Source organism: Carcharodon carcharias, chromosome 1, assembly GCF_017639515.1.
Source record: "Carcharodon carcharias isolate sCarCar2 chromosome 1, sCarCar2.pri, whole genome shotgun sequence".
NCBI classification, from domain to species: Eukaryota; Metazoa; Chordata; class Chondrichthyes; order Lamniformes; family Lamnidae; genus Carcharodon; species Carcharodon carcharias.
This window is the reverse complement of record NC_054467.1, coordinates 92,309,787-92,334,355: the sequence shown is the minus strand read 5'-3', so window position 1 is coordinate 92,334,355 and position 24,569 is coordinate 92,309,787. Positions and strand designations below refer to the sequence as shown.

At 40.8% G+C, this 24,569-nt stretch overlaps 1 protein-coding gene across 4 annotated transcripts in view; it reads right to left on the bottom strand.

The window, feature by feature from the left end:
- Positions 1-24,569, bottom strand: part of mettl14 (methyltransferase like 14) — a 77,990-nt gene that overhangs the window by 33,259 nt on the left and 20,162 nt on the right. For 3 of the 4 annotated variants that reach the window (XM_041189829.1, XM_041189839.1, XM_041189808.1), the window contains 2 exons: positions 20,755-20,842; positions 17,005-17,082 (listed from right to left, as the gene is read on the bottom strand). In XM_041189829.1, coding sequence (XP_041045763.1) covers positions 17,005-17,082; positions 20,755-20,842 — 166 coding nt within the window. Of the gene's footprint in view, positions 1-17,004; positions 17,083-20,754; positions 20,843-21,448; positions 21,464-24,569 lie in introns of all 4 variants that reach the window. The other variant, XM_041189818.1, reaches the window with a different exon arrangement.

Sequence of the window (24,569 nt, the reverse complement as noted above, 5' to 3'; positions counted from 1 at the left end):
AATAGCTCAAGACTCACAACAAACATATACCCCAGTGAGGAAGAGGGTTTCTAGGAAAGGGATAAACCAACCATGGTTAACCAAGGAAGTTAAGGATAGAATCAAATTGAAAGAAAAAACATACAACGTGGCAAAGATTAGTGGTAAGCTAGAGGATAGGGAAAGTTTTAAAAACCAACAAAAGATGACCACAAAAATAATAAAGAGGGAGAAAACAGACTTTGAAGGTAAACTAGCAAGTAATATAAAAATGAACAGTAAGGGCTTCTTTAAATATATAATTAGGAAGCGAGACCAGTGAACATAGGCCCCTTAGAGGATGAGGCTGGGGAAATAATAATGGGGAACTTGGAAATGGCAGTGGAGTTGAATCAATACTTTGCATCAGTCTTCAAAGTAGAAGACACTAATAGCATTCCAAAAATATTAAATAATCAAGGAGCAAAAGGGGGAGGAAATAAATACAATAACTATCACAGAGAAAAAGTACTAGGGAAACTAATGGGGCTAAAGGCCAATAAATCTCCTGGATGGGGTTGCATCCTAGGATATTAAAGGAATTAGCTATATAAATTGTGGATGCACTGGTAGTAATCTTCCAAGAATCCTTACATTCTGGAAAAGTCCCAGAGGATTGGAAAACTGCCAATGTAACACCCTTATTCAAAAAGAGAGGGAGACAAAAAAACAGGTAACTGTAGGCCAGTTAGCTTAACATCTGTCATTAGGAAAATGCTGGAGTTTATTATAAAGGATGTAATAGCAGAGCATTTAGAAAAATATAATACAATCAAGCAGAGTCAGCATGGCTTCATGAGGGGGAAATCATGCCCGACAAATTTATTAGAATTCTTTGAGGAGGTAACAAGCAGGATAAAGGGGAGCTAGTAGATGTAATATATTTGGGTTTCCGAAGGTGTTCTATAAGGTAAGAGCCCATGGTGTTGGGGGTAGTATGTTAGCATGGATTGAGGATCGGCTAACTAATAGAATACAAAGAGTTGGGATAAGGGGGACATTTTCAGGATGGCAACCTGTAACTAGTGGAGTGCCACAGGGATCAGTGCTGTGGCCACAATTATTTACAATATATATTAATGACTTGGATGAGGAAAGTGAATGCATTATCACCAAGTTTTCAGGTGACCCAAAAATAGGCGGGAAGGCAAGTGGTGAGGATGACAGTCTACAGAGGGATATAGACAGGTTAAGTGAGTGGGCAAAAGCTTGGCAGATGGAATATAATGTAGGAAAATGTGAGGTTATGCACCTTGACAGGGAGAATAGTGGAGCCGAATGTTATTTAAATAAAGAAAGACTGCAGAAAGCTGCAGCACAGAGGGGTTTGGGAATCCTCATGCATGAATCACAAAAAGTTAGCACACAAGTTCAGCAGGTAACAGGGAAGGCAAATGGAATGTTGGCCTTTATTTCAAAGGGAATGGGATATAAAAATAGGGAAGTCTTGCTAAAACTATACAAGGCATTAGTTATACCACACCTAGAATACTGTGAACAATTTTGGTCCCCTTATCTAAGGAAAGATATACTGGCATTGGAGGCAGTCCAGAAAAGGTTCATTAGGTTGATCCCAGATCTGGAGAGATTTTCTTATGAGGAAAGATTGAGTAGATTGGGCCTGTACTTGGAGTTTAGAAGAATCAGAGGCAATCTTACTGAAACATAAGATTCTCAGGGGGCTTGACAGGGTAGATGCCGAGAGGTTGTTTCCCTTTGTGGGAAAGTCTAGGACCAGAGGGCATTATCTCAGAGTAAGGGGTCGCCCCTTTAAAACTGAATTTCTCCTCTCAGAGGGTAGTGAATCTGTGAAATTCTTTACCGCAGTGGGCTATAGAGGCTGGGTTGTTAAGTATATTCAAGGCTGAGATGGATAGCTTTTTAATCAGTAAGGGAATCAAGGGTTATGGGGAGAAGGCAGGGAAGTGTTGAGGATTATCAGATCAGCCATGATCTCATTGAATGGCAGAGCAGGCTTGATGGGCCGAATGGCCCACTTCTACTCCTATGTATTACAGTCTTATAATGTCCCAAGAATTTTCAATGCTGCCTGCTGGGGTTCTCTTTCAGTTATCTATCTGAGCTAGCCTGCAGCTCTGTCCACCCACTGATCACAAACCCATGTGGCACCTGAGCCCGCCCAACATGAGGCTCCTTCCGCTTTCAATTTTAGAAGCATGGTGGTTAAGTATGTCTTTGGCTTCCCTGTCCTTTCCCCTCCCTCACTCACCCATGTTCCTTCCTCCATCACTGCTGACCCCTCTATCATCACCTTCCACCTCCCCATCATCACCTATCAGCCAGAACCTTTTCTTTCTGGGATGGCCAGGTGAATGTGCATGTTCCGAGTCTTCCCAAGAATCCCATCCTCATCCATGGTGACTACCCTGATCTCCTCCTTCCCACCCCAGGGTCTGTGTCTACCTCCAGGTCCCCACCAACCACCCTTTCCACCTTCTACCACTACCATCACACCTTCACCTTCCCACCCTACTGGCTCACTCTGCCTTCTCTTATTCTGACCATTTCCTACCATGCCCACCCCCATTTCACTCCCCGGAAGGCAGTTACTGACTCCACAGAACCCTCCCTTGCATGTTCACCTGGCCTTCCCCAACGCCTTACTGCTGCGTATCCTCCTCCCTGCCCACCCCACACAACCCCCCCTCTCCACCCCACCACCCAGACTCCTTCCCTTACACCTACCTCCTCAATTGCTGCATTCTCCCCCATTACACCCTCTTTGCCCCCAACCACCCTGATACCATTGTTCCGCCCTCCCAACTTCATTTCTCCCTGTCACCATTGTTCCCCGTCCCACCCCCCAACCTGGTACACCTTCCTCTTCCAGTCAAACCTAGACCTTCTTCTCCAACCCCTCAACGATCATCCGTAGCAGACCATGGCCAAGGCACCCGACACAAGCCCCAGACATCAACGGTGACCTTCCAACTTCCATGAGCTGCTTTGTGGTGGAGCCACATCTATCAGAATCAACCCAGCTCACGATGCATCTGTTCCTCCAGGGTCCAGTAGCTGCAGGGCTCCAGCATCTTCTGCTCCTCAGATCTCCACGATGTGAACAAGGCCCAAAAGTTAAGTCTCAACTTCTGCGCGTCACACTTGTCAAAATGTGTTCTGGGTCGGTGTGTTTTCCCGCCTACGTAGGTGGTAAATTTGATGCGAGAGGGATGATTCCGGCAAGCAGCACTTATAATTGGGTGCAGATGTATTAAAATGACGTCCCTGACGTGCTGCAATGGGAAAGGCGGCCTGTTGACAGGTGGAGCAGATGATCGCAAACTGGTTTTAAGACAGTGCAAAACCAATTTTTGGCTTTAATGCCATATTGTCTGCTCACGCCCACCATGACGCGCAACACCAACAGGACAGAAAATTCCAGCCGTTGTCTCTTTGTCTAAGTAATTAATATAAACATAAGTAGTGAGGCCCTAGCACTGATCCTTGTGACACTCCACAAGTTACAGCCTACCATCTGAAGATGCCCAATTACCCCTACTTTCTACTTCCTGTCTGTTAACCAATCCTCCTTCTACACTAATATGTTAACCTTTTGCATGGCACCTTATCAAATGTCTTTTGGAAACCTAAGTGTATACTATATCAATGGTTCCCCTTTATCTACCATAACAGTTACATCCTCAAAAACACTAATAACTTTTGTCAAACATGATTTCCCTTTTGTAAAAACATGCCAACTTGGAAAATTATAGTATGATCTGACAAAGTGCATTAAGACTTCCTTAACAAGATTCCAGCACTTTCCTGACAACTGATGACAGACTACCTGGTCAGTAATTCCCTGTTTCTCTCTCTCTCCTTTCTTGAATAGCATCGTTACATTTACTAACTTTCCCTAAGACCATTGAGTCTTGGGGAATTTGGACACTCATAACCACTGCATCCATTATCTCTGCAGCTTTTTCTTTTAGAATCTTATGATGCAGGCTTTCAGGTCCTGGAGATTTGTCAGATTTAAACTTCTTAAGTTTCTCTAGTTCTTGTTTCTGCTGATATTAATTACCCTAATTTCCTCATTCTTATTAGCCCTGAAGTTACCCTCTATTTCTGGCATATAACTTGTGTCTTCCACTGTGAAGGCAGACACAATATTCGTTCGATGGCTCTGCTATTTCTTCATTCCCCATGATAATTTATCCTGCCTCTAAGAGGCCAACATTTACTTTAGCTTTTTTACCTTTTCATATGCTTGTAAATGCTCTTATAATTTGTTTTTATATTCCTGGCTAGTTTGACTCTCACATTGCATTTTTTCCTTTTTTTATCAACTTTTTGGTGGCCTTTAGCTGGCTTCTAAAAGACTCCTAATGCTCAGATCTATTACTATTTTTTTTACAACATTATAAACCTCTTTTAATCTAAAACTATTAACCTGCTTAGTATGCCACGGATAGATCTTTCTTGCTGATTTTTTTATTTTTAAAAAAATGTATTTTGGTTGAACTTTGCCTGATGATACAGTAAAACTGAATGGATTTACTCACAGCTGAAATACTTCCAGTTAATAGTGAAGTTAACTATTTTTAATTCTGTTCCCTTACCTGCTGCAATTTGCCACTTTTCCAGTTGCTATTCACACTTATAGAATACCCAAAGAAAATTACCTTCACTGTATTCCACATTCATGAAAATCTTAACATGCAAATATTATTCATCAGCTTTATGGAGGAAAAAATCCAGGCAGTGCTTCTAACTATTTCACGCATCTTCCAGGTGACCCTGAAACAACGTGTATTTATCTTCATAAATAGAGCTTATAAAGGACTCCTAAAGCTAAAAAGCTCCGATCAGCACAGCAGTTGAAATCACATCTTTCCAAATAATTCTACTGAGTAGCCATGTGGGAAAAAATGTTGAAAGCCTGAAAATACTGTTTTTTTTTATTCATTCACAGGATGTGGGCTTCACTGGCTGGGCCAGCATTTATTGCCCATCCCTAGATGCCCTGGAGTTGGTGGTGGTGAGCTACCTTCTTGAACTGCTGCAGTCCTTGTGGTGTAGGTACACCCATAGTGCTGTTAGGAAGGGAGTTCCAGGATTTTGACCCAGTGACAGTGAAGGAACGGTGATATATTTCCAAGTCAGGCTGGTGAGTTACTTGGAGGAAGACCTCCAGGTGGTGGTGGTCCCATCTATCTGCTGCCCTTGTCCTCCTAGGTGGTAGTGGCCATGGGTTTGGAAGGTGCTGTCTAAGAAGCTTTGGTGAATTCCTACAGTGCACCTTGTAGATTGTACAGACTGCTGCTGCTGTGCGTCGGTGGTGGAGAGAGTGAATGTTTGTGGATGTGATGCCAATCAAGTGGGCTGCTTTGTCCTGGACGGTGTCCAGCTTCTTCAGTGTTGTAGGAGCTGCACTTATCCAGGTAAGTGGGGCATATTCCATCACACTCCTGATTTGTGCCTTGTAGATGGTGGAAAGGTTTTGGGGAATCAGGAGGCGAGTTACTCGTCGCACGATTCTGACCTGCTGTTATAGCCACGGTATTTATATGGCTAGTCCAGTTCAGTTTCTGGTCAATGGTAACCCCCCCCAGGATGTTGATAATGGGGATTCAAGGATGGTAATGCCATCGAACATCAAGGGGGTGATGGTTGGATTCTCTCTTGTTGGAAATGGTCATTGCCTGACACTTGTGTGGCACGAATGTTACTTGTCACGTGTCAGCTCAAGCCTGGATATTGTCCAGGTCTTGTTGCATTTGGACATGGGCTGCTTCAGTATCAGTTCAGTTGACATGTCCACTAAGTACATTAAAGCTGGACTCTTTGACAACCAAATCGCCAGTGGACAACAATGCAAACATTATTATTCAAAAGGAAGTTAAAGTTTCATGACTATGAGTTAGCTTGAAATTAACGTTCCCACCTACTAAGATACTGCAGGAAATATCATTCACAGTTTTAAAGATGAACATCTGGAACTTCACTGAAACGAAATCACCTGCGTGGACATGATAATCCTATAGCCCTAAATGTAGGCAATAAGCTGCTTGCTATCACTGAGCTGCAGTAATTGAAAATAGCTGGTCACTTCCTCAGTTCTTCGAGTATCTCCCTGATAGGTATATTTGCATTGCAGATATTTAACAATCAGAATTGATGCTTTTTGTCGCATTCTACTGTTATCAATATACACAGACCGGCTAGGAACAATTCCCTTAATTAATGTCAATGTTGCATTGGCAGGTTAGTAGTAACATCACAGTATCAGGTAGCGATCTAAATGCTTTGTGTGCCCATGGCAAAAAAATTTGGTCTAAGTACAGAATCTCGAGGTCCAGCAGTATTAGGCAATGTTGTACAGTTGCTAAACTGATTTTCATGTTTTCAACTGTTGTTACAGGATATCTTACAACTTTTGAAGAAACTCCATGACTTTGTAATTTCAAGAAATCTATGTTCCATTAAGAAATAAAACCTCCACAGGAAAAGAGAACCATCCGTGGCTAAAAATAAAGAGGTTAAGGACAGAATCAGGTTAAAAGAGGAGGCTTATAGTATTCTTCTTCTCAAGTTCTCTGCCCGAAGGCAGGTCCAACCCACAGCACCACATCCTCCACTGTGGGTAGGGCAAGGAGGCAGGTCCCGAATCCACGCCAGCCGGAACGGGGATTGAGCCCCATGCTGTTAGGCAACTGAGTTAATCCGCCCAGTGAGGCCAAGCAGTCAGAATTTCTGTGACAACATACACTTAAGTGCATATTGTAGCCTGGAGCTATGGATAGTGATGGTAGAGACTACAATTTCTTTCCAGCACATGGTTAACCAGGAATCTCTCCCACTCTTACCACTTGCCATTGGCAATTCTGGAAGGATTCACAAGTTGATACTCAATCTGTTTGGCCATGTTATGAATGCAATTCCCTTGGCCATCAAGTCCTAGGGGAGAATTTTCTTCCTGTCGGAGGTGGTGCGGGTGCGGGGGGCGGGGGGGGGGGTGGTGTTTTGTGTGTGTGTGTGTGTGTTGTGCGCAAGGGGACGTGAGCATGCATACAGCTAATTGCCACCTGTGATTGGCTGGGCGCCGCCATTTTACATGGGGGGGGGGGGGGGGGTGGATTGCCTGAGTCGGGGCCTAGTGGTAAATGTTACCAGACTAGTAATCCAGAAACTTGAACTAATGTCCTGGAGACATGGGGCAGGATTTTATGGATGGCAGGGTTTCCTGCCCCGTCCACCTGAAGAGTCAGCATGGAATGCACTCCTGCAGATCATATCATCCTCAGCCATTTATTACTCCAAGGAGCTTTAATTGGATGGAGACAGGACTTCGCCCTTACTCAGATGAAGACCTGCCTGAGAGCACTGCAGTCAATCTGACTGGCAGGTTCCGTAGTCACAGCAGTGCCGAGGGCAGCAGTGAGGCCAGGACTGGGACTACAAACAGTCCCCAGAGTCTAAGTAGCAGGATCAAGGACGGGGGGGGGGGTTGAAGCACCCATGGAGGGCAGGCTTTGTAGGGGGTGCCCAACATGGAAAAGGGGCCGGTGGTGGAGGCATCCTCCCCATCTTCTTGTCTGAGGTCAGAGCAGGGTGAATTCTTCCCTCCAGCCTCAAATTTGGCCAATTAAGGGGCTCAATTGGGGTGAAGGTGGATGGGCCATCCTCGGCCTGGCTTGCACCATGTAAAACTGGGGACATTTCAGGGCACGAGCAGGAGGGCAGCAGGAAGGCCAACCAGAGAATTTTACAGGTCCCACCACCTGCCAACCTACCAGCAGGGAACAACAGAATTCTGCCTAAGAGTTCAAACCCCACCACATCAGCTGGGGGAATTTAAATTCAATCAAGTGATAAATCTGGAATAAAACACTAGTCTCAATAATTATTGTTGTAAAAATCCATCTAGTTCACTCATGTCCTTCTGGGGAGAAAATCTGTCAACATTATCCTGTCTGGCCTGTACACAACTCTAGATTTGCAGCAATGCGGTTGACTCTTAATGGCCTAGCAAGCCACCCAGCTGTATCAAATTGCTACAGAATTAGCACCGTGGATGTATCTACACCACCTAGACTGTAGTGGTTCAAGAAGGCAGTTTACCATCACCTTCTTGAGGACAATAACTACTGGCCTTGCCAGTGACACTCACATCCCAAGAGCAAAAAAAGAGAATGAGAGTAAACTAACCAGAATTATAAAGACAGATTGCAAGAGCTTCTTCAAGTAAGTAGAAAAGGAAGAGAGTCACAAAAATAAACACAGGTCCATTAGATATGTATACGGGAGAAATTATAATGAGGAATAAGGAAATGGCAAAGACATTAAAGTAGTAATTTTGTGTTTGTCTTCACAGTAGAAGGCACAAAAAAACAGCAGTAGCAGGGAACTAAAGGCCGAATAAGAGTGAGAAACTTATAGTACTTAGTAAAGAAAAGTACTAGAAAAATTAATCAGCCTGAAAGCCAACAAATTGCTTGGACCTGATAGTCTGCATCCTAGAATTCTACAAGAGGTGATTGCAGAGATAGTGGGTGCACTGGTTGTGATCTTCCAGAATTCCCTAGATTCTGCAACAGTCCTAGCAGATTGGAAGGTAGCAAATATAACATCCCTATTCAAGAGAGGAGGGAGTGAGAGAAACTGCGAACTACAGGCTAGTCAGCCTGACATTAGTCATCAGGAAAATGCTGGAATCTATTATTAAGGAAATGGTAATGGGGCACTTAGAAAATCATAAAAAAGATTAGGCAGAAACATGTTTTATGAAAGGGAAATAGTGTTTGACAAATCTATTAGAGTTTTTGACGATGTAACTAGCAGAATAAAAGGAAGCCAATGGATAATGTATATGTGGATTTTCAAAGGTGCCTTATGGAAGGTTGTTGCACAGAATAACGGCTCATGGGGTTGCGATATTAGTGAGGATAGAGTTAACTAACAGAAAACAAAGTTGGGATAAATGGGTCATTTTCAAGTTAGCAAACTGATATTAATAGGTTGCCACAGGGATCACTGCTGGGACCTCAACTATTTACAATCTATATTCATAACTAGGATGAACAGACTGAATGTAATGCAGCCAAATTTACTAATGATACAAAGTGGAGTGGAGGATATCAGTCTGTAAGAAAATATAAGTAGGATTAAGTGAGTGGACAAGAAAGCAGATGATGTACAACTTGAGAAAATGTAAGGTAAGAAACCATTAAATGTTGAAGTTTAGTGAGATTTCAGTGCCCTTACACAAGAAGCAGAAAAAGTTAACATGCAATACAAAAAGCAATTAGAGAGTCAAATGATACATCGGCTTTAGGTTGGAAACCAGAGCAGGGAGATAAAGAGTGGTGGCAGAGCAGCGAGACAGACTAGCAGCGGGGATAAAAGAGCAGAGGCAGAGCAGCTAGTGAGATCAGCAGTAGGTGGGAGTATAAAAGAGCAGCTGCAGAGTAGAAAGAGTGAGAACAGTCAGACCAGCATGGAGGTGCGTAAGTTCAGAGCTAACTCAATGAAGGCTGGGTCATTGAATAAATTCAAGGTCGAAATTGAGAATGACAAAGCTGGCAAGAACTATAAAAACAAGCAATTATAGCTTCTACAAGTATATAAAAAGGAAGAAAATTATCTAAGATACATGTTGGTCCCTTACAGGTTGGGAATGAGGAGTTGGTAATGGGAAACAAGGAAACGACAGAGACTTTTGAACAAGTATTTTGTATCCCGCTTCACAATAGAAGATACAAAAAGCATCCGAAGAATAATAGATAAATCAAGAGGCAAAAGGGAGAACGAACTTAAAAACAAATCACAATCATGAGAGCAAAAAGTACTGGGAAAACTAATGGGTCTACGAACGTACCAATTAGTAGCAGGAGTAGGCCACTCGGCCCCTCGAGCCTGCTCCGCCATTCAATAAGATCACGGCTGATCTGAACGTAACCTCAACCCCACATTCCCGTCTGTCCCTCAATAACCTTTCACCCCCCCTTGTTAATCAAGAATCAATCTAGCTCTGCCTTAAAAATATTCAAAGATTCTGCTGCCACTGCCTTTGAGGAAGAGTTCCAAAGACTTCAAGAGAAAAAAATTTCTCCTCATCCCTGTCTTAAATGAGCAACCCGTTATTTTTAAACAGTGACCCCTAGTTCTAGGTTCTCCCACAACAGGAAGCATCCACTCCACACCCACCCTGTCAAGACCCCTCAGGATCTTAAAGATTTCAATTAAGTCACCAATTAAGGAGACCAAAACTGCACTCCAAACTCCAGGTGTGGTCTCACCAGGGCCCTGTACAGCTGCAGTAAGACATCCTTGCTCTTGTACTCAAGCCCTCTTGCAATGAAGTCCAATATACATTTGTCTTCTCAACTGCTTGCTACACTTGCATGTTTGTTTTCAGTGATTGGTGTATATGGACGGATCCCTTTGTATATCAACATTTCCCAATCTATCACCATTTAAATTATACTCTGACATTCTGTTTTTCCTATCCAAGTGGATAACTTCACACTTATCCACGTGAATCTGCATCTGCCATGAATTTGCCCACTCACTCAACTTGCCTAAATCGCCTTAAAGCCTCTTAACATTCTCCAGCCCACTGACATTCCCACTTGATGGCCTGCATCTTAGTGTCTTAAAAGAAGTGGCTACAGATAAAATAGATGCATTGGTGGTAATCTTCTGAAATTCCCTAGATTCTGGAAAGGTCCCAGCAGATTGGAAAAGCACAAATGTAACATCTTTATTCAAGAAAGGAGACAGAAAACAGGAAAACAATAGACCGGTTAGCCTAATATCTGTCATTGGGACAGTGCTTGAATCCATTACTAAGGAAGTAGTAACAGGACATTTAGAAAATCATAACACAAATCAGGCAGAGATGGTTCTATGAAAGGGAAATCATGTTTAATAAATTTATTAGAGTTCTTTAAGGATGAAACAAGTTGGGGGGGGATAAAAGGGAACCAGTAAATATAGTGTACTTTGTTTTCCAAAAAGCATTAGATATGGTACCACATAATGCTGCACAAGAAATGTGCTTATGGTGTTGTGGGTGATATATTAGCATGGACACAGGATTGGCTAACTAACAGGAAACAGTCGGGATAAGTGACTCATTTGCAGGTTGACAAACTGTAACTAATGGAGTGTCACATAAACCAGTGCTGGGACCTCAACTATTTACGATCTATATCAATGATTTGGATGAAGGGACCAACTGTACATAGCTATATACAGTTGCACAGAGCATTGGTGAGACAACACCTAGCATATTGTGTGCAATTTTCTCCTTACTCAAGGAGGGATATACTTGCATTGGAAGCAGTTCAGAATAGGTTCACTAGGCCAATTCCTGGGATGAAGGCGTTATCTTTCGAAGAAAGGGTGAGCAATTTGGGTATATACTCACTGGAGTTTAGCTGAATGAGAAGTGATCTTATTGAAACATAAAAGATTCTGAGGGGGCTTGACAGGGTAGATGCTGACAGGATGTGTCCCCTCGTGGGTGAGTCTGGAACTGAGGAGCACAGTTTAAAAATAAGGGGTCTCCCATTTAAGATTGAGGTGAGGAGCAATTTCTTCTGGGGATTATTAGTCTTTGGGATGTTCTTCTCCAGGGGCCATTGGAGGCTATGTCATTGAGTATATTCAAGGCTGAGTTAGCTAGGTTTTTGATCAACATGGAAGTAAAGGGTTATGACGGGGCAGATAGGAAGGTGGAGTTGATGCCACTATCAGATCAGCCATGATCTTATTGCTAACTGAATTAATTACATCAGAAATGCTACCTAAATTATATACCCATAGGGCTGGATTTTATGTGGAGACGTAATCCTCGCACCCACGATGGAAAAGTAGGTCTTGAGCCTGCTGATTCAGAATCCAGCTGTCTTGCAATGATAATACCCTGGGAGCAGCTTTAATTGATTCAGAATAGGACTTCTTCCCTCCGTGGGGGAGAAAGTCCGGCCTAGAGAGCTGCTGGCCAATCTAATTGACTGGCAGCAATGTAGTACCTGCAGTGCCGGGATCAAACGGTGGGCACCGTTGAGACTGCAGGCAGTCTCCGAGGGAGAATAATAATGCAGCTTGGACTTACAGGCAAGTCTGGTATTTTGGATGGGCCTGGCTGGGTCACCCCAGTGAGGGGTGCAAGGGGTCAGGTTAGAGATGCTGTGGGGTAGGGGCTGGGTTAAGGCGGTGGCGGGGCATGGAAAGCTGCTGGGCTGTCCACCTCACTTCTGCCTTCCCCTGCAGCACGTAAAGTAGCAGTAAAGGCAGAATGAGGCTCTTATGTAGCTATTAATTGTCACTTAAGAGCCTCAAAGGCCTAAGGGCAGACAGCTGTCTGACACCTTCCCTGCCCACTGTAATATGGGAGACAAGAAAGGGGAGACCAAGAAGGCAGTGGGAAGGCCACCCGCTTTATTTTACAAGCCCACCTGCCTTCAAATACACCAGCAGGGGTCTATAAAATCCAGCCCATACCGTTATTCAGATAAAATAAGCGAAATTCTTCTTTATTATGTTCATCATACCATTTACACAAAAAACTGACTGAATATAGCACAAAAACTAGTGTTTCTTTATTATGTTCATCATACCATTTACACAAAAAAACTGACTGAATATAGCACAAAAACTAGTGTTAAGAAAACTAATGCAGAACAGCATTGCTGGAACACCATTTATTTGCATGAAGAGATATTTTATCACGCTGGTTTGTTACGAATGCGAGACTTAATAAGATGGTTATGTTTTGAACTGTCTCCTTTAATTCAAGGTAAAAAGGAGCACTTTGAGGGGGATGCGACATCACACTATATCTGCCCAGAGACAAATCCATGAGACCTCAATGTTATGGAGAAAGAAATTCAAATTGAAACCTATCAAAATTAAGGTGCAAGTTTTAACACGAGCACAGAGGAGGCAGCAGCTGGTCTTGCTGCACACAGACTCTCAGTCAATCACACAGAGATTGAGGTAAGACAATCGAAAACAGGTGCTATTATGCCAAGCCGAGGAAAAGGATGTTTTTGTGTCAACCTGCAGACAGAGTTCTGGTGAAGATGGATTCCCTGTTTGAAGAGACTTGGAGAGTTAAAGACCAAGAAGTCACCAAAGGGTGCCTTGTTACTGGAAGTCCACTCGATTATGGTCACTGGATTGAGTGATGGGACTTTCTTTTTAAAAAGGACAAATTCACCCTGATAGCGCAGGAAATAGTAGTCCTGTTGAAGCTGGGAAGAGCTTGGGAGTTTATATATAAGACTACATCTCTGCTGAGAGTGCAGTGTAATGTACAAATATGGCGTGGGGTTTTCAGTTGTTTTGACAAATTAAGGCGGAGTACCTTTACCATAGTTTAGTGTATTAATGGCCTCTAAGGTTTAGTCAAAGTTGATTTCAATTTGTTCACTATATGTCTTGAAATGTGAAATCTTGTCATGCAATTCTTTGCACAGTCACTGGGAAATTAATATCTCTTAAAAGAGATCGGTCTCTAAGGGGATCGTAATGGATCAAATACATCGGTAATGCACTGACAAACGTTGCCAACATTGCACTAATTTGTGAAGATTTATGCCTCCACATTGTTTGCTTGGTCCAATGTCTTGCCCTTAGTCTCCCAGTTATTTTTTAAGAACTTGCTGAGTTTGCACGGTATTTGCCCATTAAACTTGCCACAGAATGTCAAGTCTGGTAATGAACTTCACAATCATCTTTTTAACAATGAGAATTGTTAATAAAACACCAATCAGCCTCTGTGGCCCAGAAATTCAACAAATTACACTGTGCAGTCTCACTCCTTCAAGTGGTGAGTTGTTCTTTAAAGATTTTAAAAGTATCAAATTTTTAATTTTACATTTTTGTCTTACTTTTCCTTTCTTTTTCCCTATCTCAATCCAATCTTTCTCTTCTTCTCCTCTGTAATTCATTTGACTCTAATTCATCCTGCTTCACATATATTCCTTCTGTTTCTTTCTCAATCCTTAAATCTCACTGATTAAGGAGATAGATTGTTAGGTCCACTGTTCACCAAGCTTCCAGATGGTACGTTGCTCTCACCATGTTGTTATCGGCTCATTCTTCCAAGTTACGTGAAAATCTCTATAATTAAGTTTTGCCAGTATTGCCTAATCAGAATTCTGTCGATGTAAAACATTTCTTGTGTATTAAATGCATCCTTGTTGACTCTAAGTTAAAGCCAATAAACAACTATAGGTGTTATGCCTGTCTCTTTATGGGGTATGTGGAACATTCCTTGTTGCAGTCCTACTCCGGCCCCCTTCCACAACTCTTTCTCCGGTACATCGATGATTACTTCGGTGCCGCTTCATGCTCTCGTCAGGACTTGGAAAAATTTATTAATTTTGCTTCCAATCTCCACCCCTCCATCATTTTCACGTGGTCCATCTCTGACACTTCCCTTCCCTTCCTTGACCTCTGTCTCAATCTCTGGTGATAGACTGTCCACCAATATCCATTACAAACCCACCGACTCCCACAGCTACTTCGACTACAGCTCCTCACACCCTGCTTCCTGTAAGGGCTCCATCCCATTCTCTCAATTCCTTCGCCTCCGTCGCATCTGTTCCGATGATGCTACATTCAAAAACAGTTCCTCTGACATGTCCTCCTTCTTCCTTAACCGAGGTTTTCCACCCACGGTCGTTGACAGGGCCCTCAACCGTGTCCGGCCCATCTCCCGCGCATCTGCCCTCACACCTTCTCCTCCCTCCCAGAAACATGATAGGGTCCCCCTTGTCCTCACTTATCACCCCACCAGCCTCCGCATTCAAAGGATCATCCTCCGCCATTTCCGCCAACTCCAGCATGATGCCACCACCAAACACATCTTCCCTTCACCCCCCTTATCGGCATTCCGTAGGGATCGCTCCCTCCGGGACACCCTGGTCCACTCCTCCATCACCCCCTACTCCTCAACCCCCTACTATGGCACCACCCCATGCCCACGCAAAAGATACAACACCTGCCCCTTCACTTCCTCTCTCCTCACCGTCCAAGGACCCAAACACTCCTTTCAAGTAAAGCAGCATTTCACTTGCATTTCCCCCAACTTAGTCTACTGCATCCGTTGCTCCCAATGTGGTCTCCTCTACATTGGAGAGACCAAACGTAAACTGGGCGACCGCTTTGCAGAACACCTGCGGTCTGTCCGCAAGAATGACCCAAACCTCCCTGTCGCTTGCCATTTCAACACTCCACCCTGCTCTCTTGCCCACATGTCTGTCCTTGGCTTGCTGCATTGTTCCAGCGAAGCCCAACGCAAACTGGAGGAACAACACCTCATCTTCCGACTAGGGACTTTACAGCCTTCTGGACTGAATATTGAATTCAACAACTTTAGGTCGTAAGCTCCCTACCCCATCCCCACCCCCTTTCTGTTTCCCCCTTCCCTTTTTTTTTTCCAATAAATTATAAAGATTTTCCTTTTCCCACCTATTTCCATTATATATAAAAAAACCCACTAGAGCTATACCTTGAGTGCCCTACCATCCATTCTTAATTAGCACATTCGTTTAGATAATATCACCAGCTTTAATTTTAACACCTATGTGTTCTATTGTACTATTGTCGTTGACATCTTTTGATGATCTGCTTCTATCACTGCTTGTTTGTCCCTACAACCACACACCCCCACCCCCCCTCCACCTCTTTGTCTCTCTATCTCTCCGCCCCCCACACACACACCTTAAACCAGCTTATATTTCAACTCTTTCTTGGACTCGAACGCAAGTTCTGTTGAAGGGTCATGAGGACTCGAAACGTCAACTCTTTTCTTCTCCGCCGATGCTGCCAGACCTGCTGAGTTTTTCCAGGTAATTCTGTTTTTGTTTTGGATTTCCAGCATCCGCAGTTTTTTTGTTTTTATAACTATAGGTGGGTGTCTGGATAATGAAGTGCCCAGAGACACAGACTGTTTACTTTTGCATGCTATTAGCTTTGAGACAATGGGAATTATTAGGTTTGTCTCCAAGCAATTTTCACCATTCTGATTGAATAAAAAAATCATTCAATGCACCCTGCAAGGAAACTAGCTGCTAGATACACAAATTCCACAACGCAAGAACTCTGCATTCCTCCTATTCTGGTCTCCTGTGCGTGCCCAACTTCCTTCTCCTGCCAATGGTGCCTTCAGCGGCCCCTAGGCCAAACATCTCCATCTCTCTCGCTCTCTTTCTCCCTGCACGACACTCCTTAAATCCTGCCTCTGATTAAGTGTTGGGTCATTTGTCCTAATGTCCCTTTCTTTGACTTAATGTCAACTTTTACCTGAATTCACTCCCATGAAATGTCTTGTGGGGTTTTACTGTTAAAGGTGTTGCATAAAAACAAATTTTTGTTGCAATATTTGGTAAATTAACTTTTGACTAGGTCTCAGGTAAAATTTTCATATTCTTATTCTTCATGTCCCTACATCCCACTGTGATAGCTGAAAGAGAAAATGAAGACAGACACCATTATGTCTCTTACTCTACTTGATTCTGCCTGGGAAACAAGTCATGTTTGTGAGTAATTAAATTGCTTTGTTGGGATTTTTGTTTTACTACATTTAAAGTGATGTGAGATGCCATACTGGTTTTGAATTTGTTTCAAAAGGTTAGAAATTAAAAATGATGATTTTATCCTATATTTATAACTTGTAGTCTTTTGGTGACCAAATCACCTTGGTGGAAGCATCATTACAAGGAGTGCAAGGTTCAAGGAGAAGGCCTACCGTTACCATATTCTCAGAGCACCTGGGCATAAGCAATAAATGTTGGCTTGCCTACATGGCCCACATCTTGTGATTATACGTTCTAAAAAATGCAGAATAGCAATATTACTACAATTAATAAAGCATACGATTCTTAAAAAATAGACAACAATAAGATGTTTCATAAATTCACAAATGCATGCAGTACTTAGACTGCTTGAAGCTTACTCTAGTAATATCCAATAGTTAAAAAAAACCCAGAGCTGAGATGTATTTACCTTTAAGAATGTGCTGGAATCCTTATAGATTTCCTCATTATATTGCATTTCTGTTTCTTCTTCTTCCACCACTTCATCCTGCCAACAAAATAAATAACTTATATTTGTGAACATTAAAATAGATCCGACATGCTAGAGGTATCTTTCACTTAGAGGACTGATTGGGTTTACTCCTGCACATTTGGCAGCCAGTTAGAATACTTTATTTGTATAGACTACGTAAAATAATTTGATAAAGATATAATGCACCCTTCAGCTTTTCAATTTAAAATTAATATTCTTTGGATTTTTAAAAAAATATTAAAATTCCTACCCTAAAGGCCATTTCACATCTTCTCTCCATAACTGATTGTTACCAGCTAGGTACAACGCACAAAATTTAATTGTTATCATATGACTTCTCTTCAGAGTTTCTTGACATTTGACAAGAATTTTGATTTTTTCTTAAGTAGGCCCAATTTAATATTCTGGTCAGTTTTATTCAGGTTGATTTAAGCCAATGTTTTCCAATGTCTAAAGTGCCACAGTTTTGGCCACAAGTACAAATTTCAGTAGAAAACACCTTACACACACAATGCCGATATGTGCACCCCGTGTGTATATTTGTTTAAACAACATCTACCACCAATCAGTAAACAAGAAAGTAAAACACTCATTAATAAAACTTTTGTACATTGCATTTGTTGCTAAAAGGCAAGGTTAAAAGTAAAGAAATGTTAAGTACAACATGCATATGTCATTCAAGTATAAGTCTGGAGAACACATGCTCAACAGTGCCTATTATCTATTTATTTCCTGAACAAATGTAATTAGCTACTCCTGGATTCACACTTAACAGTTTGTGGAAGTGGCTAATCTATTAAACAATGTTAATTTAACATTATTAAACTCAGTATATTTAAACCTGAAATTTAGTTTTAAGTTTTCTCCCAGTTATTTTTCTACAAGTAAATATAATAGGTATAAATAATGGGTGGTTGAACCAACAATAAATTTCATAAGCAAAGTCTTCTCAAGTTGATTCATATAATGTCAAAGTGTAGATAATATAGGAATATTCCTTTTTCCCCCATTACAAGAGCAATATAATTTCTTTAACTGCTGTACAGTATAGATACCATGAATATGTCATGGAGAACTGTCCACTTAAATAAGGTAACAGATTGAACAGACTCATAATCAGCTGAAACTTAGTGAATTGAGGTAATGCATCTTCAAAGGAAGAAAAAATATGCAACCCATAGCAAAATGCTAAAAATGCACAGAGGAGCAGAAACATAGATCTTGAAAAGGGCGAGAACAAGTTGATAAAGCTTCAGGTGAAAGGGACATGGAATGCTAGGTTTTATAAATAAGGACACTGAGTTTAAAAGCTAAATTTATGAAAACCATTATTTAGCTTCTAGTAAGAATAATGTATTGGGTGTCCTATTTGTGTACGATTTTGGATTTATACAGGAAGCGTAAAAGTTTCCCAGATGGTGCAAGGGCAATAGGCATTTGTTACAAAGTAGGAATTTTAAAAAAAAATGTAATAAAGCCAAACGTCAAGAGCAGAGCTGCCATTCAAAATTACAATAACTAATTTATTTATAGAACACAGTTAACATAATAAAATGCTCCAAGGCATTTCATAGGAGTATTCTAAAACAAAATATGACACAGAGGTACATAAGGAGATATTAGATCAACTGATCAAAAATTTGGTCAAAGAGGTAGGTTTTAAGAAGGGGGGGGAAAGAGGGGAAAGCAAGGTAAAGAGACGGAGAGGTGTGGGGAGGGAATTCCACAGCTTAGGTTCCAGGCAACTGAAAACAAAGTCACCAATGATGGAGCAATTAAAAGCAGGATGCTCAAGAGGCCAGAATTAGAGAAGCACACATTTTGCTGCAAAATTCTATGAAACAGGGCTCAAAAGTTTCAAGGGGTAATTCTGTTACTGGATTAAAAATAAAGATGTAGCAAACACTCCTTGTATACTTAAAAGCATTTCAGAAAGCAGACAAAGTAACTTCTAGCTAGTAATTTTATAAGTAGAAATAAAATTATATATAGAAAGATACTGATCAAAACAATACCTCCACATGGATAGTGCATATTTCAGGATTTTATTTTGTATGAAGTAAATTGCTTCAAATTTACACTGAACACTTCCTGCACTTTGTTCCTTTGATTGCACATATATCTAAGTATTATTCTGCAACTTCAATGGGGATCAGGAAGAAATCTCTTCAATGGCTGGAGTCACCTAACACCAAAAGATGGTTGTGGTTGTCAGAGGTCACTCATCTCATCCTCAGGACATGGCTGTAGGAGTTCCTCAGCATACTGTCCCAGAACTATCTTCATCTGAGACATGTCAAAGCTTTTTTCGACATGTCTCTTTTTTCAGCAATACCCAAGTTCTGTACTACCCAATGACTATCTTTATCTACTTCATCAATGACCTCCCTCTATTGCAAGGAAGTGGGGATGTTCACTGATGTTGTGGTTCAGTTCCATTTGCAACTCCTTGAATAGCAGTCTCTGTCCACATGCAGCAAGTCATGGACAACATTTAGACTTGACCATCGCCAACAAGAGAGTGGCTAATCCTAACAACGCATGACAATCAATAGCATTATCATTGCTGATCCACCCAAAATCAAGGCGGAAGTGGAGGCTGTTGCAGGAGGAAAGAACAGCCATTGACTACAAACTGTACTGGACCAACCATGTAAGTAAATACTGTGGTTACAAGAGCAGGTGAGAGGCTGGGAATTCTGTGGCAAGTATCTCACGTCCGACTCCACAAAGCCTGCCCATCATCTACAAGGCACAAGTCAGGAATGTGATGGAAGACTCTCTACTTGTCCGGAAGAGTGCAGTTTCAATAACACTGCAGAATCTTGACACTATCCAGAAAAAAGCCACCTCGATTAGCACTTCATCCAACAGCTTAAACGGTCGCTTTCTGCATCGCCAGTGCACTGCAGCAACTCACTATGGCTCCTTTGACAACATCTTCCAAACCCAAAGCCACTATTGCCTAGAAGCACAAGGGCAACACACACATGGGAACGGCACCAGCTGCAAGTCAGTGGCATAGTGGTATAGAAAGGCAGTGGCATAGTGGTATTGTCACTGGATTGGTATCCCAGAGACCCAGAGTAATGATCTAGGGACCCGGGTTCGAATCCCACCCGGAATTTAAATAATAAAAAATCTGGAATTAAAAGTCTAATGATGATCGTGAAACGATTGTTGTAAAAACCTATAGGGAAGGAAATCTGCCATCTTTACCTGATCTGGCCTACATGTGACTCTTAAAATGCTCGCTGAACAAGGGCAATTAGGGGTAGGCAATAAATGCTGACCTAGAATTAAAAAAAAAGTCATCCTGACTCAAATATATTACTGCTCCTTCATCATCACTGCACCAGAGACTGTAATAGTACATGTGGACAATAGATACTGGACTTGCCAGGATCAAATATTAGTCAATTTCAAAAGAATACAAATCTAACAATAAAAAACTAGATTCTTATCCCAGTGCTGGCACAATTTTAATTTTGCAGTGGATGTTTTTAATCTGATACACATTTTGTGATGAGTTGCATAAGCCAAGCTAACTTTTTCTGGTAATATTTCCAGCTTTTATTCAAATGTTTATCATATGGAGTGGGCCAGATAAAGGAAACTGGATAGCATGTGTGTCACTTTTAGTTTGAAGGATGAAAAGAATAGAAGACATTGCTATGATGTAATTACTTTGTACTCTTCAAATTCTTCTTCACTAGCTTCCCCTTCTTCAGGAAATTTACGCTTGGCAGCTGGTGCAGATGTGTCATATGTTGCCCTAGAAGCATCAAACAAAACATTTTCTTGTTTAAAAAGGCATTAGTTGAAAACAATTATCACAGATGTAAGAATATTTCACTTACATGCACATGCAGAGAGTACTACAGAAATAGTATACAAGTAAGCCAAATAGTTCTGCTAAGGCTCTAAATTTTGCATCTAAATCTTTCTTATCCTCCCTTGAATTAATTTACACAACTGAACTATGCTATCAAAAATTTATTGCATTCTGTAAGTTAACAAGGCTGGCAGAGTAAAATAAATTTGTTACAATAAATTATGGAGTTTAACTATTGGGGACAAATGGAGCTTTAATATGGGATCAAAAGTTTTAATCCAATATAAAATACAATTAAGGGGTGGGCGGGGAGGGAGGGTTCTCAACAATGCTCCATTTTAATTATAATTTATAAATGTCCATGATTTTCAGAATGCTGTCACAATCCAAGAGTGCACTTGCAATTTTGGTTAACCAGAAGCTCAATCTTAAATTGATTGTAGTTTTTTTTAATGGATGACCCCCGCCACAGGAGGAGTTCCCCAATATTAAAGCTGCAGTCTCCATCAATCCATTGGAGAAATAAATTTTTCTGAAAGTACTCACCAAAATAGTCTGCTCCTTTAAAAAAAGGAAACAAAAATGTATCATGATCTAATATTGTTGCGTTTTGACTAAATTGGACTTTTCTCATGAAAAAAAAGACAACTTTCAGCTAGAAGATTCATCAACAAGTATCTGCACACAAAGTTGCCCCATCCGTTGGTGCATATTCTTGATGCACAACATAGGGAAACAGGAAACAAAGCTTAATCCCAAATCTCTAATGAAGTGATTAAGCATTTTTTTTTACACATTCAAAAAGCTGATGGTGACAGAACTGTACTGAATTGTACCAAAGACACACTCAATTTGGTAACTTGCTACAAATGTTTTGTTATGTTGACTACAATTCCTAAAAAAGGAAATATGCTTTGTTTTGTTAGGTCAATATGAAATACTCCGTCAAGTGTTAAGGCAGCTTTAAATACAGTAGAAAAGAAAAGCATTACTCATTGCTCCAAATACAACTCAAACAAAATGCACCAGCAAACAAGCTCAGAAAAAAATTATCCTCTCTTGACTGAACTGAAATTTTCTTGATGCATGTTGTTAACTGCAACACCTTTCTTCAAAAAAAGCCACCAAATTCAATGTATATTAAGCAGGAATGTTGTTTTAATTCAAGTTGAAGGAAACAAAAATAAAAGCATCATGTAAAGGTAGAACAATAGGTATTCTCCCCCAAATTATTTAGCGCTCTAGAGGCAACTTATAATATTGTTAGAAAATGAAACATTTTCCATTATTTCACAATTTTACACTGTTTACATCAATTACTCATAGAACAGGGTAGACTGCAGCCTCAGAAAACCTTTTACCACTGCACCAATCTGATATTTCCACTTACCAGTACAGACAACCCTTATTATAGTGCCTCTGAAATTTATGGCAAAAATTATGGGATTTTGTGGTTTTATGCCATTTGGAAACTAGGCTACGGCAAGGTGAACTTATTTCACATGGAACCCACATAAATAGCACAATACCTTCCATCAGTCTGGACTAGAGGCAGACCTTGGTCCCAAAGGATGCAAGTAAAATATTATAATCCACCATGATGCCCAGTCTGGATTAAAAATGCTTTATAAAGAATGTCAACTACACTGTGCGTAGCAGAGTTCCACTGCTTTACAAAAAAGAACATCTTTGCTCATTGACTTTAAGTGTTGGCTTTTACTTCAATACAGTCATTTGCACCAGCAGCCCTCCAAAACTCAACAACAGGTACGCTTAGATAGTCTGCACCACGAGGTATTGTATCATCATGCTATTCTAGCATAAAGTGCACTTTAGTTACACCCAAACCTTAAATAATTTCACCTCACTTAATACCCACATACAATCTTGTCATCAGGAATCAGTGGGTAGTGGCCAAAAGCAGAATCCTGTGCCAAGATTATTCCCCTCTCCATGTCACAAAGCCACCCTAATGCTTCCCTAGGCCAGTTGGTAAGCACAAACTCCGAATCAAATCGGACTAAGTAACTGTTGTGAACAAAGTTTTCCTACAATCCTACTCAAAACAAGAAGCATTCAAAACTGGAACAAACTATATGCATGGAAACAAACTTCACAAGAAAAATGATGTGATAGATGCTCTCTAGGACATTCTGAAACATGTTACTGTTAATTAAAGCCAGATATGTGCAACTTTAATGGAACAAAATAAGTGGATTCAACAAGTTCAGTTGGTTTCATCTACATCCAATGTAAAAATACAGAATGTGCCAACTATTTGTATGGTTATCCCTGGATTATCCAAATATTTTATATTCATTCAGGAGATTGGCACAAAAGTCATTCTGCACTATTTCTGCCAAAATCTTGGATATTTCCTGCAGATCGATCTACAACAACTTGCGGTTATATCACATCTTTGGATAGGAAACATACCAATTCAATTCAGCTAGTTAGCTAGTAGTAAACTGAAAAATGTTCAGACATTTTAATGCATTACAATAAGATGTCTGCTGCTTAATTGAAAATCAAAAAAAGTGATGAGATCCCACACAATTTGCATTATAATGTTGAGATACAAACAGCAGCAGCATAATAACTGCTACACAATGACATGTGAACTGACTACCCACAAAATATATTCACAATAATACACAAGGATACACTGCATCCCTGCAGCCTCAAACGACCATGTACAAATCTGCGCTAATGTACTGAACTGTCAGCATATTTAGGACATACAAGTGGTGTTAGGCTTAGTGCTATTATTTCATAGCTATTAGAGAAGGACAAAATGACATATTTTAGATAGTTATTGAATAAGTTCTAATGAAGGAATCTAAACCCAATATTAGGTTAAACATCAAATAGAATTTAAGGGTGGGTGAGGGGGAAGAGCAGTTTCAGTAAAAGTAACAAACATAAATTAGTTTTTAACCCTCCGCCAGTGGAGTATTTGGTCATAAAGACTCAAAAGCACAATTCTAAAAAAAATTTTTGCACTGACAGGAATTGCTGTAACGAACTGTCGTTGCTTCAGTGCAGCTTATCCCCATCAGCTCTTTACATCAAACACAGTGCTTACCAGCTTCATGATAAATGCAATTTTGATCTATACCTTTTCTTCACTCTGTTCAATCTCTATGCATCTAAAAACAGATAGTTTGCAGTTATAAAAATACTCATCTATACTATTTCAAATGAGTATAAATTCTGAAACTATTGCGTGACTTCAAGAATAAAACACTGACTGTTAAGTCAGTTTAGCATTTGGTCTAACCATGCATAGAAAATGAGCAACACTTCCCATTCCAACTCCATTTTATGCTGGCTAGGAACAAGATCTGTCAATCCACTTACTGATGAAATAAAATTTAACAAATTCTGTTAGTACATCAAGAGGTAAACTTGACTAAGGTGCAGGTTCTTTTTCCTATGAGCAACAGAAAGAGAGATCAACTTATCATCTGTGGCACTTGGGTATAAGTCAGTTCCCAAAATGTCTAGACAAAAACCTTCTCTGTTGGTTATAAGGATTCCAAGCAATATTGGGCTGGGCCAACCTCAACCCCATGTCTCATGAAGTGGAGTCAACAGCACAAAACTGCACATAATTCACTATCAGATTGTTAGTCTAACTAATGCTTGTGCTACCCTACCTTAAAAT